Source organism: Ursus arctos, unplaced genomic scaffold (genome assembly GCF_023065955.2).
Source record: "Ursus arctos isolate Adak ecotype North America unplaced genomic scaffold, UrsArc2.0 scaffold_31, whole genome shotgun sequence".
Lineage (NCBI taxonomy): Eukaryota > Metazoa > Chordata > Mammalia > Carnivora > Ursidae > Ursus > Ursus arctos.
The window spans coordinates 11,830,668-11,849,515 of record NW_026622997.1 but is presented as its reverse complement, the minus strand read 5'-3'; the positions used below and the strand labels follow the sequence as shown (position 1 = coordinate 11,849,515).

Here is an 18,848-nt window from a genome sequence, read left to right as displayed (position 1 = left end):
TGTAGGCTGCCGCTTCTCTACCACACCTCCCAAGGAGGAATGTGTCCTAGCCCTCTTGTCGGTAGATGTCATCCCACACCAAACAAATATTATGTTTGCTTGTTCTGGGTCTCCCACCCCCACTAGAACGGAAGCCTTCAACATCAGAGACCTGGTACGTTGTATGCCCTGTACATAATATAGGTTAAGCCCTTAATCGGCACTCAACAAATGTTTCTTGACTTCCCAGCCTGTCCTTGAAGTCTTCTGAGTTTACTCTCCCTGCTTTTCATGAGTTATCTCCTCCAGTCCTTACGCCATTCTTTGTATTATCAGGCTTTTTTTTTTAATGGAAAAAGAATAAAAATAAAAAATAAACTAAGTAGGAGGGGCGCCTGGGTGGCACAGCGGTTAAGCGTCTGCCTTCAGCTCAGGGCGTGATCCTGGCGTTATGGGATCGAGCCCCACATCAGGCTCCTCCGATATGAGCCTGCTTCTTCCTCTCCCACTCCCCCTGCTTGTGTTCCCTCTCTCGCTGGCTGTCTCTATCTCCGTCAAATAAATAAATAAAATCTTTTAAAAAATAAATAAATAAAATAAACTAAGTAAAATAACATAAAATAAAAACATGGAAAAACAAACTGAGGCTTCGAACAGTTGGGTTTCTTGTCCAAATTCTCACATAGGATGGAAGGGCAGAACTCAGATACAAACTCAGGCAGTCCAACTCATGCACATATTTTTGACCCTGAGGTCATACATACAAATACCTTTTTCTGGGCACCCTTGAAATATCTAGAGTTTCAGTGTTGTTGAGGATGTCTGATTACTCTGGTGTCAGATATAGCAATTTGGCTAAAGTTTGGATTTGTAACCTGACCAGGCTAGGCTAAGATGTGATGTAGGTGCGAATGTGTAAGCATGTATTGTTATTATAGATGGGGATTAACTTCCCAGCGATTATACTAATCTGTCCCCAAAACAATTACTTATATCCAAGTGTGAATCTATAAGAATTCTTTCCATACTAACTCTTTATTGGATATCTTATGAGTAATTGAAGAATTGAGTTCAGTATTTTATCTCTTTTGGTTTGGTCACTTATTCTGGAAATTTTGTGTGTGTGTTTTCTGTCCTCCCTTTAGCTTTACTGAAACCTTTTTAATACAGCTTCTCAAACTGTTACTCCTAGGACATCACCACTCCCGATATTGAACATTTCGAAGACAGCAAGAAAGTTAATGATACAATGCTACAAAAATTGAAGCACTTCCATCTTAAAAAGAAAAATTTAGATAAAGAGGTACCATATTTATTCTTTATTCTAAAAATTGTATCATTTTTGGTAGAAAAATAGTCAAAAAGATAACATAAAAGTATAAAGAAATTCTCCAAATTTGGACTTTTTTAAAAGACTTGTTTTTGGCAGGGCACTTGGGTGGTGCAGTTGGTTAAGCATCTGACTTTTGGTTTCCACTCAGGTCATGATCTCAGGGTCATGAGATTGAGACCCGCATCAGGCTTCTCACTCAGCTCAGAGTCTGCTTGAGATTCTCTTTCCCTCTCCCTCTGCCCCTCCCACTCATTTTCTCTCTCTCTAAAATAAAAGGTGATACCAGAAGGTTAACTTATGCCAGTTCTAATGTGAGAGGAAAACAGAAGTGTCAAGTTTACAGCTAATGAAATGAAAACGTACTCAAATATGGGATCTTGGAACATAGAAACAAATTCAGTCCTGTGTTATAGGGAAATTACTTCTTTGAATTGAGATGGATAGAAAATTTGTTGCAGGTATTCTGGGGAGTCTCTTTGTCTCCTGTCTAACCTGATCAAGGAATAACAGATACACAGAGAAACTCCTGTTCTCTATTTCTTAAACCGGCCTTCAAAAATAAGCCCCACTGAGGGTTGGAGCAGGATGTTACAGAAATACAATTTCAGATATTTGTGTTGTTTTGGTAAATTTACTGAAATGATGTGGTTTCTGTAATTTGACTCCGTGAAGGGGGGTTGGAGGGAAGAAGACATGGTTGGGGGTATAAATGATACAAAATTGGCCACTAGCCATCAATAGTTGAAGCTGGGTGATTATTACATCGAGGTTCATTTAGGTTTTTTCTCTATTTTTTTAAATACTGGAAATTCTTAGGGTGCTTGGTTGGCTCGGTCGGTTAAACATCCAACTCTTGATTTCAGTTCAGTCATGATCTCAGGGGTGAAATTGAACCCCAAGCCCTGTGTAGGGCTCCACACTCAGCAGGGAGTTTGCTTCTCCCTCTGTCTCTCTCTTAAATAAATAAATAAATCTTTTAAAAAATTAAAAAATAAAATAAATATTGAAAATAGTTCATAATAAAAATAATTCTGTGCCTCACAGTTTACCTCACTGATTTTTGGAGAAATTTGAATATTGAATATTAAAATTTATTGTTATTTTCATGAAGGAGCAAATGAACAAATAAGAAATGATTATAATTTACATCTAGGAAAAGTTGGTAGTTTTTTTTTTTCTTTAAAGAAGAATTCTGATAGCCTAACTATAAAATCAACTGAATATTGTGGAGCGCCTGGGTGGCTCAGTTGTTAAGCATCTGCCTTCGGCTCAGGGTGTGATCCCGTTCTGGGATCGAGCCCCGCATCAGGCTCCTCCGCTGGGAGCCTGCTTCTTCCTCTCCCACTCCCCCTGCTTGTGTTCCCTCTCTCGCTGGCTGTCACTCTCTGTCAAATAAAAAAAACAAAAAAGAACAAAAACCAAAAACCCCAATTGAATATTGGGATAAGCTCCCAGAGATCCCAAGCCCACCCTCAGGTTCGTGATCTGCTAGGACCCGTGGGACTGTGCATATGGTCATAGTCACAGCTGTGTTTCCCTGTGAGAGACTACAGAGCAAAGTCAGCACAGGGAAAAGGGGCTTGGGGAAGATTCCAGAGGAAACCAGATTCAAGCTGCCAAGAGCCCCCTCGCAGTGGAGTCACACAAGATGCACTTCATTTTTCCAGCAATGAGCTGTGACAATATGTGTGAAATTTTAACAGGGTCTCATTAGAGACCCAGGACCCAGGGGTTTATTGGGGGCTGCTCAGATAGGCATGTCACCCTAGCACACTGTAAAACTCTAGACCCCCCAGAAGGAAAGAGGCATTCAGTATAAACGACACTCTCTGTACAAATGGGTTAGGCACAACGAGCCATTCAGATTACAGAATGATGGAACTTCTCCTGTAATCCACATTCCCAGATGCCAGCCAGGCGGCAGCAGAAGAGCAGGCCTTCCTGAGGGGAGCAGTCTCGGATCTGCTGTGTGAACTCTCTTCTATACAAGAGCTGTAAAAACAGTAGCTCTTTAGAAACCAGGGACTAGACAGTGCATGGCTTTATGATTTTATTATAAATGTTATCGAATGCAGTTTTATTTCTTCTTTTCTGAAATATGAAACACTTTTTTCCTTAGCTACTGGAACATAAAGATAAAATTACAGCTTTTAGAGAATTACTTGCAAAAGAAAAAGCATTTCACGATCAGGTTACTGAGGTGAGTTTAACTTTTACCATGCACTGTCTTTAACATGCAGAAATACAATTTCAAATATTTATGTTCTTTTGGTATATTTGCTGAAATCCTTCGAGCTCCAAGTTCTACACTTCTATTATTCTAGCCACTGAAGAGCTCTTTGATTGTTAAACTTATAAAGTATTTATTGTCAAATTTCCCAAGGAATGTGAAAGTATTGGAAGTGAGCAAAATATATTAAATCTCAGGTTACAGGTTTTGATTCATATGAAGCCAAGAATGTTAGAGATGTGCCTATCTTATTGGGAACCAAACTGAATAAGTACCACAATCTGAATGAAGAGCTTGATTTCTTGGTAAGGAAGACCTTTTGTTGCTTTGCTAGCATTCTTATCCATAGCACCATTTTATTAACAAGTTTAAGAAACTATCAACCTTCAGGGGCAACTGGGTGGCTCAGTCATTAAGCGCCTGCCTTCGGCTCAGGGCGTGATCCTGGCGTTCTGGGATCAAGCTCCACATCAGGCTCCTCCGCTGGGAGCCTGCTTCTTCCTCTCCCCCTCCCCCTGCCTGTGTTCCCTCTCTCGCTGGCTGTCTCTCTCTGTCAAATGAATAAATAAAATCTTAAAAAAAAAAAAACTATCAACCTTCAAAAAATTTGTTCATTAAAATGGTCACACACTGGCACTGTGGCAGCGTTATTCGACCATAAAAGTATACAATTGAAGTTTGCATTTTCAGGTTTTTTGTCCTACCTGATTATTGTTTAGACTAATCAGATTTATTTCTTTCAAAATGCAGAAATCAAAAAATGGATGCTAGTTTCCACAGTGACTGAAACACATTTATATTTTTGCATAAACTACCACCATTCTTTTTTTTTTTAAGTTTTATTTATTTTTTTTAGTAATCTCTACATCCACCGTGGGGCAAGAACTCACCGTCCTGAGATCAAGAATTGCATGCTCTTCCGACTGAGCCAGCCAGGCCCCCTGCTCTCACCATTCTAAATATCAGTGTATCAGTAGCTGTTTACAACAACTATGATTAAGGGATACTTTGGGAAATTGTTCACTTTAGATGCCATCTAAAGATGAAGGCATCTCCACAAAAAGAGATGGTAATTACGTGACTTAATGGAGATGTTAGCTAGTGCTGTGGTGGTGATCATTTTGCAGCAGAGAAGTGTATCAAATCAGCGTGCTGGACACCTTAAACTTACACAGTGTATATGTCAGTTATAACTCAAAAAAGCTGGAAAATACAGGCAGATAAAACAGGAAAAATACGTGGTAAGAAAGGGAAAATGTGATCTCGGTATCTAGGTAGTTACAGAGTTGATCCCACTAAAACAAAAAGGTGATTAATTAATGTAGTTTATTTTTTAATAGCAGTTAATTAGAGAAGTCTATCATATTTCTAAATTATTAAAAATTGGCATTCTCCAAACATCCATAGCATAACCATTCATCTTTGAGAGAGAAGAAAAAGTCCAATGTGGTGAGGGCTCAAAAGTTTCTCATAATTCATTATTTTTTAAAATTTCAATAAGTAATTATTGGCATCTCACAAAAGGCTAAAAATGCTAGTCATTATGGAGGCAGAAAGCCAAATCAAACATGATCTCTGCTTCTAAGAAACCTAGAAAAGAAGATAAAATATGTAAGTAACTGTTCACAAAGGGTGAAGGGGAAGTTCCTTAAAAAGTGATACAGTGGCCAGTGGTCTAACAGAGGTGATGTTTGTCAAATGATAAGCTCAGAGGAGGAACAGATACTGTCCAAGTAGGGGAGTCCTGGGACACCTCGTGAAGGGAATGGCAGCTGGACTTTGAAAACTAGTAAAGTCTGAGCATAGGGAGATGAGAGGAGAGCCCTCAATCAATTCTGTCATTCATTAGTAGTTTCTGTGCTTCGGGCATAAAAGATAATTCGAGTGGACCTTCATCTTCCCAGCAGTGGGAAGCTGTCATGAGAAAGAGGACACAACTAGAAGCACGTCAGACACACTATGTCATTTCTAAAATGTGCTACAGTCTACTTGTACAAACTGTATGTCAGAGAAACCAAATAATCCATGAGGGAGGGAGCCCTTCACTGAAAAGGTAAGCTACTAAGAACAGAAGAGAAAAGGGATCTTTTGGGGGCAATTATAATGGCTGCTAAAACCTTATATTCAAGACTGGGGGAGGTTTGTTTTTTTGGGTTTTTTTTTGGTTTTGTTTTTGTTTTCTGAGAGAGAGAATTGGTGTGGGGAGGGGGAACAGAAGGAGAGGGAGAGAGAGAATTCCAAGCAGGCTCCACACCCAGCACAGAGCCTGATGCGGAGCTCAGCATGGGGCTGAGTCTCACCACCCTGAGATCACGACCTGAGCCGAAATCAAGAATCCGATGCTTAACCGACTGAGCCCCCAGGCGCCCCTGAGGGGGAGCTTTTAATGAACGGGTCAAACTGGCAAGCCCCTGAGCCTGCTAATCAGTCTCAAGCCGCTAAAGGTGAGACACGCACCCCTGTGCCCCCGATGTGATGCAGGAGGACAAGACACAGCAGATCTGTGAAGTCTTCTCACCGAAACAACTGGATCCGCAAGGAGGCTTCTAGACTACCTTGACTGTAGGTAAAGAGACGTATTAGATGACACCATGATAACAAATCCAGAGTGTGGAAGATTCTCATCAGTAAACACTTGGCACGAGAAAAGGGAGGGAGAGGGAAGGGATAGCTGGTATAGACTAAAGGATGGTGGAGACGAGGAACAAATCAACCAAATGCAGTGTGTGACACCTGTAGGTCCTGATTTGAACAAACCTACTCTAAAAAGGTATTTGTGATATAATAGCAGAGAAAGGAACACAGTCTGGGTGTTAGATAATTTTAAGTTATTGTTAATTTTAATATCTTTGATATCATTATATTTTTATTTATTTATTTTTTATTTTTTAAAGTTTTACTTAAGTAATCTCTGCACCCAATGTGGGGCTCAAACTCACAGCCCCTGAGATCCAGAGCTGTATACGCCTCTGACTGAGCCAGCCAGGTGCCCGAATATCATTGTGTTTTTAAAAGCCCTTATCTGTTACATATTGAAAAGTATTTATGAGTGAATTAATAGAATGGGTAGGTTTGCTTCATTTTTTTCCTCTAAATTTAAATTCAATTATTTAACATATATTATTAGTTTCAGAGGTAGCGTTCAGTGATTCATCATTCTCATATAATACCCAGTGCTCATTACATCACATGCCCTCCTTAAAATCCATCACCTATGATTAAGAGTCTCTTATGGTTTGTCTCCCTCTCTGATTTCGTATTATTTTATTTTTCCCTCTCTTCCCCTATGATCCTCTGCACTGTTTCTTACATTCCACATATAAGTGAAGCCATATGATAATTGTCTTTCTCTGATTGACTTATTTTGCTTAGCATAATACCCCCTAGTTCCATCCACATTGTTGCAAATGGCAAGATTTCATTTTTTGGATGGCTGAGTATTCCATTGTATGTATATACCACATCTTCTTTATCTATTCATCTGTCAGTGGACATCCGGGCTCTTCCCATAGTTTGGCTATTGTGGACATTGCTGCTATAAACATTGGGGTGCAGGAGCCCCTTCGAATCACTACTGGGTAAATACCCAGTAGTGCCAATTGCTGGGTCGTAGGGTAGCTCTATTTTCAACTTTTTGAGGAACCTCCATACTGTTTTCCAGAGTGGCTACACCAGCTTACATTCCTACCAACAGTGTAGGAAGGTTCTCCTTTCTCTGCATCCTCACCTACGTCTGTCATTTCCTGGCTTGTTAATTTTAGCCATTCTGACTGATGTGAGGTGGTATCTCATTGTGGTTTTGATTTGTATTTCCCTGATGCCTAGTGATGCGGAGCATTTTTTCATGTGTCTATTGGCCATTGGGATGTCTTCTTTGGAGAAATGTCTGTTCATGTCTTCTGCCCATTTCTTGATTGGGTTATTTGTTCTTTAGGTGTTGAGTTTGATAAGTTCTTTACAGATTTTGGATACCAGCCCTTTATCTGATAAGACATTTGCAAATATCTTCTCCCATAGAGTGGGTAGGTTTGCTTTTAAATACTCCAGGGGAATGAAAAGATGGCAGGGCTGGGGCAGCAGGAGGTTGGAGATGGATGAAAAACTGATGGAAAAATATTGATGATTGTTGAAGTTAAGTGATGGGCACACAGGATCATTATACTTCTCGCTTTCCTTTTTATGTGTTTGGAATTTCCTGAAATAAAGAGTTTTGGTTGTGTTCTTTGTTTTTGAAACGCAGAAGCGTGCTCTGGAAGGCTCACTTCTCATTCTCTAAGGAACTCTAGGCCAGCAGGACGTGGTCTGCTGGAGCTGAGTCTGATGGCTCATACGTCCTCTACTGCTTTGCCATGTGCTTCTCTTGGAGCCCTTCTGACCCCTTGCTTTTGGTTCTTCTTCACGATTCTGAACTTCCTGTTGCTCCTTTCACCTCCTGACCTCCTCTAGCTTGAGACAGGGTCTTCACCCCAGCTTTGCCTACTGCCAGGCTCTAATGCTGTGGGTATTTAACTGTCAAGTGCACAATGTCTCCTGATCCTAGAAGCATTTGATAAGGTACACCGAAGTCAGGGAGTTGGTCAGAGGGAACAGATAAGAATCTAGTTAGCAGTGCTGGGGTTTAGGGTTCAGGTTAGGCTAATAGTAATGATTTCTCAAGGTCCTCCTAGAGCCCATCTTCAGTAAAATAGGAATCTTTTTATAAAAATAAAATATTTTTAGGGGCACCTGGGTGGCTCAGCTGGTTAAGCATCTGCCTTCAGCTCAGGCCATGATCTCAGGGTCCTGGGATTAAGACCCACGTCGGGCTCCCTTGCTCAGCAGGGAGCCTGCTTCTCCCTCTCCCTCTGTAGCTCCCCCTGCTTATACTCTTGCTCTCTCAAAGAAATAAATAAAATCCTTAAAAAACAAAATGTTTTTAAACCAGTAATACAGAAGATACCCTTTAACTGTTATTATAATAGTTGAAGATTAGAGGCACCTGGGTGGCACGGTCATTAAGCGTCTGCCTCCGGCTCAGGGTGTGATCCCAGCGTTCTGGGATCGAGCCCTATGTCAGGCTCTTCCGCTGGGAGCCTGCTTCTTCCTCTCCCACTCCCCTTGCTTGTGTTCCCTTTCTCGCTGGCTGTCTCTCTCTGTCAAATAAATAAATAAAATCTTTAAAAAATAAAAAAAAATAATAGTTGAAGATTAAAAACTGAAATACTATCCTAAAACATACCATATATGTCACTAAACTTTACTACATGTGTACATACTTTACTATGTATATAGTGTGTATACACACACACACACACACACACTTTACTAATGTACTCTCTGTATTACGTGAAACATTTATTTAATTTATTATTTTGGTAGTCTTTAAAGTTAGACGTTTATTTCTAGTCAAGGAAATACTCAGAAGGTAGCAGATTATTTTCATATTCATCTCCTTTAATCGTAAAATAAGGAAACCTATGATGCAAGGCAGAGAGTTACTACTCTAGGAGGAATGTTCTAAGTGAGCCAAAAGAAAACAATCACAACCCAGCGTCTCATGGTTCCTCTGAACTATTAAACATACCCACCAGTTCCTGGATTTGGACACAGTATTCCCTTGAGCAAACTTTATAGTTAGTGGCCCTTTCTGCCACTGAACAGCCTCCTGAGGAAGATTGAGGGCTCACTAGAACTCCGGTCACAGATGCGATGGCTGTCCCGTCAAACACAATGCTTGCTCCTCAGTTTCCACAGGAAGACGTCAACCTTACCATCAGTTTCCTTGCTCTCTCAAGCACCCTGGGCCCTCACGGGATACTATGACCCTATTCCTCACCTTCCTGGCTTCGATTTTCCTAAACCGTATTCTGAAGCTGGTGTAAGAAGCAACGCTTGCACGACGGAGCCTTGCTGGAGGATCTAACATCAGCCTATTCACTGACCAACTCGGAGCTTGCTAAGGACTCTTCATCCCTGAAGGATGATCTGTGCAGCTGTCTCATGGCTCTCAGAGTAAGCACGGCGGAAAACACAGTTCGCTTCATGGTCAGATACACATGTCCCCACACACAGAAGAAACACTGGTTTTTTATTCTTCTGTTCTATTCCATGTTTTTGTGTTGGTCATAAATCCATTTCACTGCTTAATAAAGAGTCACAACCTGGGTCCCGATGATTCTCAGAAAGTTGCTGCGTGGGACATGCTGGCTTGGCCTTCACAGAATTGCTTTTACCAAGCGCTTGGTGTTATGCCCTCAGCAATCCTAGGAAACCTCTTTCTCCATTTGTTACAGAGAGATTGTTATTTCACTTAGTGCCACAGGGATGAGAACTTCCTTGGAGACCTTAGACCTACTAGGAAAAACCTGTCTTTAGAAACAGGTGTGTTTTCATCACACGAATAATGAAAATCATGTAACTGGCCAGATTTCAGTTTTGCTTTAGCTGCAGAGAAGTTCAGTACCAAACACATGGCAGAGTATAGTCAGGTGTTCACTGTCTTCGTAGACGCATATTGTCCTTCACTTGTTCTGTACATTCTGCTTGAATTGTACTTAATGTATATCTTACTCTATGTATTCAATCTCAAAACCTGTGTGGAAAGAATTGGGAAGTCAATCAATCAATCAATTAATCAATCAGCCAGCCTTCAGATGTCCCAATCTCCTAGGCTGTTCATAACAATGATGGATACATCTACTGTCCTGGTGAAATGTTATGTCTACCTTGACACACTTCTTCTGTAAGTCGACAGTAGCAGAGTATAAGACAACCCCATATGAGGAAAAAGTATTAATGGAAGCAAAAAAAATTTTTTTTCCTTAGGAAACCCGGAATTATGAACTAGGTAGAGCTAAACAGCTTGACAGTATTACAAGGACACTTGGTACCCCTCATCATAGAAGGCCTCAGTGATCCTGGTGGTAGGCAGAGTAATGGCCGCCCAAAGATATCCACACCCTGGTCCTCGGACATGGCAACAGGGACTTTGCATCCCTTGATAAAATAAGAAATCTAGGCACTTATGGCAAAAGGGACTTTGCAGGTGTGATTAAATCAAGGACCTTGAGATGTGGAGGTGATTATCCTGAATTATCAGGATGGGCCCAATCTAATCTCGTGCATCCAGCCGTGTCAGAGAGAGATAGGACTTTGAAGAATGTTAGAGACATAACATTGCTGGCTTTGAGGATGAGGGCAGGGGACCACAAGCCAAGGAATGTGGGCAGCCTTCAGAAGGTGGGAACTAAAGCCTTCAGAAAGGAACACAGCCCTGCTGATGCTTAACTTTAGCCAAATGAGGAGACCCCTGTCACACTTCTAACTTACAGAACTGTAAGATAATAAATTTTTATTGTTGTAAGCCACTAAGTTTGTGGTTATTTCTTATAGCAGCAATTAAAAAAACTAATACAAGATGTGTTGACCTTATTTTTTTTTAGCAATCTGGATTTCAGTGACTCATAGTATCTTAGGGCAATTAATACATTATTAACTTGGAACTATGTCCACAAATCTAGAACACAGAGGGGCCATAGCGGGGACCCAACCTAGGAAATCTTCTGCTGGAGGACTTCATGACCGAGCAGTGACACCTGGACTGAGGGTCCTTCATCCAGCCCCAGCAGCCAGCTGGCTTCTCCACCTCTCCATCCACCCCTCAGTGCTATGTCCACACAGAGTGGAAAGCAGCTTTCCAAGAAGACTTCCTCCTCCACTCTGGGCAAGTGTATGTTGCTATGGACAGGGCCAGACATGGATACTCTTCCTCTTCCTTACTCAGCCCTACCTTTGGAGCCTGCTTCAAGATGATTGTCAAGGCCCATCACTCCAGCTGTGGGTCTGCATTTGTGCCATGCGCTCCAGCACACGTGGGCTGATGCTACAGGAAAGGAGGTGCTAGGGAGATGGGAGAGCCTGCCACTGCACCTGTTGTCAGCCCTCAAGCACCGTGGGGTGAGGAGGTCTTGTTGGACCTTATGTAAGGGCTTTGATGCTATCTTAAAAAGTATGTATTTTAAATATTGCACACCAAACTATGTAAAAACTAATATAATAAATAGCCATGTATCTACCGCCCAGGTAAAGAAATGAAACATGAATATAGTTGAAGCCCCTGTGGCCCTCTCCAGTTGCATTTTCCTCCCCTCCAGCCCGTGGTAACGTTATCCTGAATTTAGTGTTTAACTTCGCCAGGCGTGTCTGTATTTCCTGCTCACATATTTATCTTTAAACAACAGACAGTATTGTTTTGCCTATTTTTTTATGGTATCTTATATACCATTTTCTAAGTTTTGCCCTCTCAATCTTATAACTGCAAGATTCTTTTTGTGATAGGTGTTGCTGTAACTTACCCTTTTTCACTCCTGTGTAGTATTTTAACATATGACTAAACCCTAGCTAACACTAGAACATTTCAGATACATCCAGTCTTTGTCCACACACTTTTACAGAGTTCACTGTATGTAAACTTTGAATTTTGTTTTAATAAATATATCGCATATTTTTTACGTTACTATGCTATCCTTATAGATTGTATATAATTTTCAGTGACTGCATTAGATTCCATAGAGTGAAATGACAATAATTTTTTAGCCATTCCTCTTGTTGGATATTTGGGTTCTTTTTACTTTTATCTGTAGAGTTTGTTCCTTTGTGAGTTATTTCCCTAGAATAAATTACCGAAGTGGGATTACTGCTTTTAAAGCTATAAATAAGCATGTGGGTCTTTATGTACACTAGCAAATGAATTTTCAAAAGACTTAAACTTTACCTTGCAGACATCAGTGTGTTTGTGGTACTATTTCACCAAAACCTTCCAGTATTAAATATTATCACTTGAAAGTTTTCCAAACAATTGGCCTTTCGCTGTATACTTATAGTAAGATGGAACATTTTTCAGTGTATTGCTTTTGCCGTTATATTTGTGGGACAGTCTCACCTGTAGATTTTAATGTATGTGCAGTTTAACAATTGTCATTTTTTTTAAAAAGATTTTATTTATTTATTTGACAGAGATAGAGACAGCGAGAGAGGGAACACAAGCGGGGGTAGTGGGAGAGGAAGAAGCAGCGGAGGAGCCCGATGCGGGGCTCGATCCCAGAACGCCGGGATCACACCTTGAGCCGAAGGCAGACGCTTAACGACTGAGCCACCCAGGCGCCCCTAACAATTGTCATTTAACACAGGTTTTAACACACGCATTATGTTTTCAAGGAATAAGAATTGTGATAGAATAAATAATAGCCACTATGCCCAGATTCCAAACTGCTTTCCAAGCCAAAGTGTTTTAAATCTGTTACAGTACATATTCCTGGGCCTGATACCCATCTAAAGATGTTTTGCTTTTTCTTCAATTTAGCTTGTCCCCAAGTCTGACTTCTCTTCTATCTTCACTTAGTTATGGTGACTGACTGGGGAGGCTGGAGGAGTGGGAGCAGGGGGAGAAGTTTCCCAGTGAGAGCTGAGATTCTCACTGGGGGCAACAGAGCATAACAAAATCAAGGACCGAAACTAAACAGGGCCAAAACCCATGCAGGAATGTCATGTGAAAGGCCTAGAAGGGAAGCCACAAGAATCACTGACCGAAGGCGGGGGGTAGTGGCCCCAGGCATAGTATCTGTGGATGAAGAAATCTAGGGCCAGGTAGAATAGAGTTCAGGGAAGGCTCTTCTCTGTGAACCCTCTTGTGAATGGGAGTTCTGTCATCTCTTTGACTCACAACAGTCTATATCTCCTGCCATTTTTCTTTAAAGCTTTTATTTATTTATTTGACAGAGAGAGAGGGCATGCACAAGCAGGGGGAGCAGCAGAGGGAGAGGGAGACAAGCAGAATCCCTGCTGAGCAGGGGCTCATGGGGCTCATGTGGGGCTCATGACCTGAGCCTAAGGCAGACCCTTAACCGATGGAGCCATCCAGCTGCCCCTATCTCCTGCCATTTTAAGCCAAGTGCATAGAAAGTCACTTTACTAATGTTCAGTTTCTCTCCCTTCATTCAAATCTGCTTTCTTTTGGTGGAGACTTGGAGGGGGTTCAGATTTCCTGGCATTTAGCTCTGAAGCATACAGCATCTCTGAGACATCAAGGAAAAGACTCCACATTAAAGGACAGCTTTCATTAATATTAATCAAATAGCCACATTCAAGGTTATCTTGTAATATCTTCTTTTAACAAAGAGAAACGCTGCCACCACCCCATCCTTCAAATTATTACTTAAATATTACTTTACATATTAAAAAGTACTTTTTGGTACGCTTTCACGAAAATGTTTTAGACTTTTTCAGTGATTTGACTCTAATACACTGTCTTCTAAAACTTTTCTATTTTGGAATTTTTTTTAAACTTTAAAATTTGAGCTCTTGATGAAAAGACAAGCCAGAAACTGGGAGAAAACATTTGAAAATCACAGATTTGATAGAGAACTTGTATCTAGAATATGCCAAGCACCCTCAAAACATTGTAATAAGAAAATAACCCAATTTAGGGGCGCCTGGGTAGTGCAGTCGTTAAGCGTCTGCCTTCGGCTCAGGGCATGGTCCCGGCGTTCTGGGATCGAGTCCCACATCGGGCTCCTCCGCTGGGAGCCTGCTTCTTCCTCTCCCACTCCCCTGCTGTGTTCCCTCTCTTGCTGGCTGTCTCTCTGTCACATAAATAAGTACAATCTTCAAAAAAAGAAAGAAAGAAAGAAAGAAAGAAAGAAAGAAAAAGAAAGAAAGAAAGAAAGAAAGAAAGAAACCCAATTTAAAAAGTAGGCAAAAGGGGCACCTGGGTGGCACAGTGGGTCAAGCGTCTGACTCTTGATTTTGGCTCTGGTAATGATGTCAGGTCATGAGATCAAGCGCCCTGTCAGGCTCCAGGCTCAGCATGGAGTCTGCTTCTCCCTCTGCCCTTCCCCACCGTATATGCTCTCTCTCTCTCTCAAATAAATAAAATATTTTTAAAAAAAGAAAGCATATGTTCATACAAAGACTTATACACGAAGGTTCCTAGCAGCTTTATTTATAATAACCAAAACCTGAAAGCAACTCGAATGCTGATTAAGGAATGCATAAACAAACTGTGGCACGGCCGTGTGATGGACTAGTACTCGGCAATGAAAAAGGGGAGAACTACTGACACACACGCAGCATAGAGGAATTTCAAAACTGTGTGGAATGAGAGCCAGACAAGAGTAAATACTGTTTGCTTCTATTCTCTCAAACTCTAGGAAATACAGATTAATCACTAGTGACAGAAAGCAGGTTGGTATTTGCCTAGGGCTGGCATAGAGTGTGGGAGTCAGGGAAGACAGGCAGGCAGGAGGGAGGAGCTACCAAGAGGAGGGGCAGTGACGGATATGTTTATCTTGACTGTGGTGATGGTTTCATAGTTGTATACATATGTGAAAATTTACCACACCGTCCTCTTTAAATACGTGCAATTTATCATATGTCACTTACACTCTTGAAGCAGTTAAACTTTACATGCTTCAGCAGAAACTTTTTTTTCACTATAATTCAAAAAACTGCTTTACAAGAACTAGTCCTTTTTCTCTAAAACAAATATCCCTTAATTCCTTTAATTTGAGGTTAGGAAATTAAAAAACTCAACCCAAGGACTTTATTAAAAGGGTTCTTACTTTGATCTTGAAAGCCATTAAAGAAATCCAAAACATGCCATGAAGTCAATAATGAGAAACAGAAGTGAGAAGCAATTTCATATTGTTTCAGTAAGAGGCCATGAGATAGGTGAGGCTGCAGGTGAGGAGTCCAGGTGAGGAGAAGCAAAGGACTAGAATGAGAAAAGCCCTGTATTAATGGGTAATAAATATGGGTTTTAGTCTTTGCACTTCTAGACATACCCTTTCAAAAACTTTTAGATTCTCTTCACCTTGATTTCCTCTGTTAAAATGAGGTCATAATATCCGTACTCCCTACCTTAAATAATGTATGTAGTCAGAGGAGTAGCACCACTAACTTGGTACCGTCCCCATTAATTTAACAAGAGAGTAGGAATAAGGGGAGCCTGGGTGGCTCAGTCAATTGAGCGTCCGACTCTTGATTTCAGCTCAGATCCTGATCTCAGGGTGGTGAGATCAAGCCTCCCATCGGGCTCTTCTCTTCAGCACAGTCTGCTCGTCCCTCTTCCTCTGCTTCTCCCCATGCTCAAGCGCTCTCTCGCTCTCTGTCAAATAAATAAATAAATAAATAAATAAATAAATAAATAAAATCTTAAAAAAAGAAGTAAGAATAAGAAAGTTGCCATTAGTACAGCAAATTTATTTTGCCATTGCTTCTCCTAGGGGATTTCACTCGAGACACACAAGTATATCTAAAACATTACAAGATTGATGGCCATTCTTAACATTGGTATTTTTTAATTTTTTTAAGGATTTTATTTATTTATGAGAGAGAGAGCACGAGTCGGGGGAGAGGCAGATGGAGAAGCAGGCTCCATACTAAGCAGAGAGCCCAATGTGGGCCTCGATCCCAGGACCCCGGGATCATGATCTGAGCCAAAGGCAGACACTTAACCAACTGAGCCACAGAGATGCCCCTTAACATTGGTGTTTAATGGGGACGTTTCTGTCATTTTTCTTCTATAACTGATTTAAAAATTAAGGTAACTTCTAAGGGAACTTGGGAATACCCTTTCCAGATAATTAATCCAAGATGATACTTTTAGAAATAAAATTTTTATTATTTATTTATTTATTGCAAATAAACATTGGATCTTAGGTCAGAACATGACATATGAGCTGAACCTTTTTTTAAAACTTGCCATCACTGGGGCGCCTGGGTGGCACAGTGGTTGGGCGTCTGCCTTCAGCTCAGGGCGTGATCTCAGCCTTATGGGATCGAGCCCCATGTCAGGCTCCTCTGCTATGAGCCTGCTTCTTCCTCTTCCACTCCCCTTGCTTGTGTTCCCTCTCTCGCTGGCTGTCTCTCTCTCTGTCGAATAAATAAATAAAATCTTAAAAAAAAAAACAACTTGCCACCATTAATGCAAGTTGAGAATATTTATCAAACCTGAAAATGCTTCATCAAGTACATTGGTGCTTTACTTCAGAGAGAATCAAGTATGTTTATGCATTGGTTACAAATGGAAAGAGGGTAAAAAAAAAAAAAAGAAAGAGGATAGTGAAGATTTGGGCTGATATTTATATTCACTAACAAGTGTTAAATGATTTGCAAACCTGTTTCATAATATGAAATTCAAGAGAATTATAACTAATAAAATAATTTCTCCTTACCTGTTCTACGTGCAATCTAACTAGGATTAGCAACTATTGATTCACTTATGGTACAACTTGGTTTATGAGAATCTTGGAATAAAGATTAGGTCACTGTTCTCATTTGTTCTCAGTATATGGTTTTCACGACAGTTTCCAGGTCAGTATTTTTACTATGTTTCTCCATAGATTGCAAAATTGGGAAGTCTTCTAGAGTCAAAAGAAGACCACTGCAACAGACTCATTGAAGAAAATGACAAATATCAAAGACATTTAGGCAACTTAATAAATAAGGTACACATTTTCTTATAGAAATCTTTGTCTTTAAAAACTATGCCAGGGCACCTGGCTGGCTCAGTCGGTTAAGCCTCTGCCTTCAGCTCAGGTCAAGATCCCAGGGTCCTGGGATCGAGTCCCACATCGGGGCTCTGTAGGGAGCCTGCTTCTCCCTCTGCCTCTGCCTCTCTCTCTCTCTCTGTCTCCCATGAATGAATAAATGAATGAATGAATGAATGAATGAATGAATGAATAAAAGCTTTAAAAAATAATAAAATAAAATAAAAACTATGCCAAATACTTTAATAGAATTTTGGTGCTGCAAAGGATCCGAGGAATGATGGAATATATTTATATTGATTCCTTCTACTTCTTAATGACATTATCAAATGCTGCCATTAGCTTTTTTAGCTGACACTTAGCAAAGAACATTCTGTGTATCTTTACCTCTGCCATCAGCAATTTCAGGTCTTAGTATTGCGACTTCATTTTGTGGGTAATTATAAATCTTGCCAACTTGACTTTCTAGTTTACCTCCTAAAAGGTGCATTCACTTTAACCAAACAGGCAGTAACCCTTAGTGGCTACATCCACCCCTTGTGTGGAAGACAGTGGATTACAGTTGACCCACAACAGCTGTCCACTTTCTGACACTTCACTCCTTCATGATGACTATGCACTTTATGATTCTATTTCTGTTCATATTCCTGATTTCAAACTGTAAGGAAGATGTTTTGCCTACTGTAAAACTACTGGTGGGAGTCACATGATTGAATGTCAGTGTGTAGAGATTTTTTTTAAAAGCAAAAAATAAACAGAAATTCTGCAATTTATCAGAGAATAATTTTTAGCTTCTTTTTTCAAGGTTACATCATATGAAGAAATCATAGAATGTGCTGACCAAAGGCTTGTGATATCCCACTCCCAGATTGCACAGTAAGTTGAAAAAGCTTAGTTTTTAATTTTGTAAACATTTACTCATATTTTATTTCGTTCTCTGGCTTGCCAAGTTCCTGTTCTTAGACTCCTAGGAAGAGGAAAAATGTGCAGTTTTTATAAATTAAGACCATTTCTTCAATAAAATAGTCTGCTTAATGTCTGACTACTTGAAGAGTCAGAATAACTGGATTTTCATCTTCCTTTCTCAGCGCTCCCTTTGATTTCAGGGAGGGGGGAGGTGATGGAATTAGTGAGAGATCCAAAAATTTCACAAGATATTCCATGGTAGTAAAATAACCTTGCAATGCTTAGACTTTATTCACAAAAAAGTTTTTGAACGCACACCAAATGAAACATACATGTATGTTTATCAAGAACCAACTAAACTCTCATTAGAATGAGATTCAGCTTGAAAACACTCAAAAATTAGTGTTTTTAAATTCTGCAAAATTTTTTTCACTCATTTATTATCCTCATTTCTCATATACTATTTCCTCATCCTTCCCACAATTTCATTTATAATGTGCTGGCTATCACTAGAGCTTAAGCAAAAGGTCTAATCTTACATAGAAAGATACCCCCAAATAAGAACTTTCTATAGGGCTAACTCACCACAAGGTAATTGAAAGCCTTGAGAAGTTTGTTTTTGCTTTTCAATGTTGTTTCTAAGCAGAATGAATGTTAAAAGAATTTTCTGATTTTTCAGACTGACACAAGATTTAAATTTGAAGGAGGAAGGGAATGTTGTTAGACACTCAAGAGAAGTAAAATAAGACTCCTCTTTAACTTATAACCAAGAAAACTCAGCCAATGCTCAATCATCATGGGCTCATAAAATATAAAAATAATGAATAACCTAATATTTCTAAAACAATATCATACCATCACTCAGGCCACATTG

At 40.2% G+C, this 18,848-nt stretch overlaps 1 protein-coding gene and 1 long non-coding RNA gene across 10 annotated transcripts in view; one reads left to right on the top strand and one right to left on the bottom strand.

Annotated features, from left to right (window-relative positions):
• The window catches only part of CAGE1 (cancer antigen 1), a 57,197-nt gene that overhangs the window by 21,547 nt on the left and 16,802 nt on the right, over window positions 1-18,848 (top strand). For 4 of the 6 annotated variants that reach the window (XM_048225765.2, XM_057305080.1, XM_048225766.1 and 1 more), the window contains 3 exons: window positions 1,172-1,282; window positions 16,922-17,026; window positions 17,874-17,944. In XM_048225765.2, coding sequence (XP_048081722.1) covers window positions 1,172-1,282; window positions 16,922-17,026; window positions 17,874-17,944 — 287 coding nt within the window. Of the gene's footprint in view, window positions 1-1,171; window positions 1,283-3,431; window positions 3,513-3,739; window positions 3,848-16,921; window positions 17,027-17,873; window positions 17,945-18,848 lie in introns of all 6 variants that reach the window. The other 2 variants (XM_048225767.2, XM_057305078.1) reach the window with 2 other exon arrangements.
• Window positions 12,501-18,848, bottom strand: part of LOC123001732 (uncharacterized) — a 32,225-nt gene continuing 25,877 nt past the window's right edge. For all 4 annotated transcript variants that reach the window (XR_007191483.2, XR_008956689.1, XR_008956691.1 and 1 more), the window contains one exon: window positions 12,501-15,684. This is a non-coding gene — a long non-coding RNA (uncharacterized LOC123001732). The remainder of the gene's footprint in view (window positions 15,685-18,848) is intronic.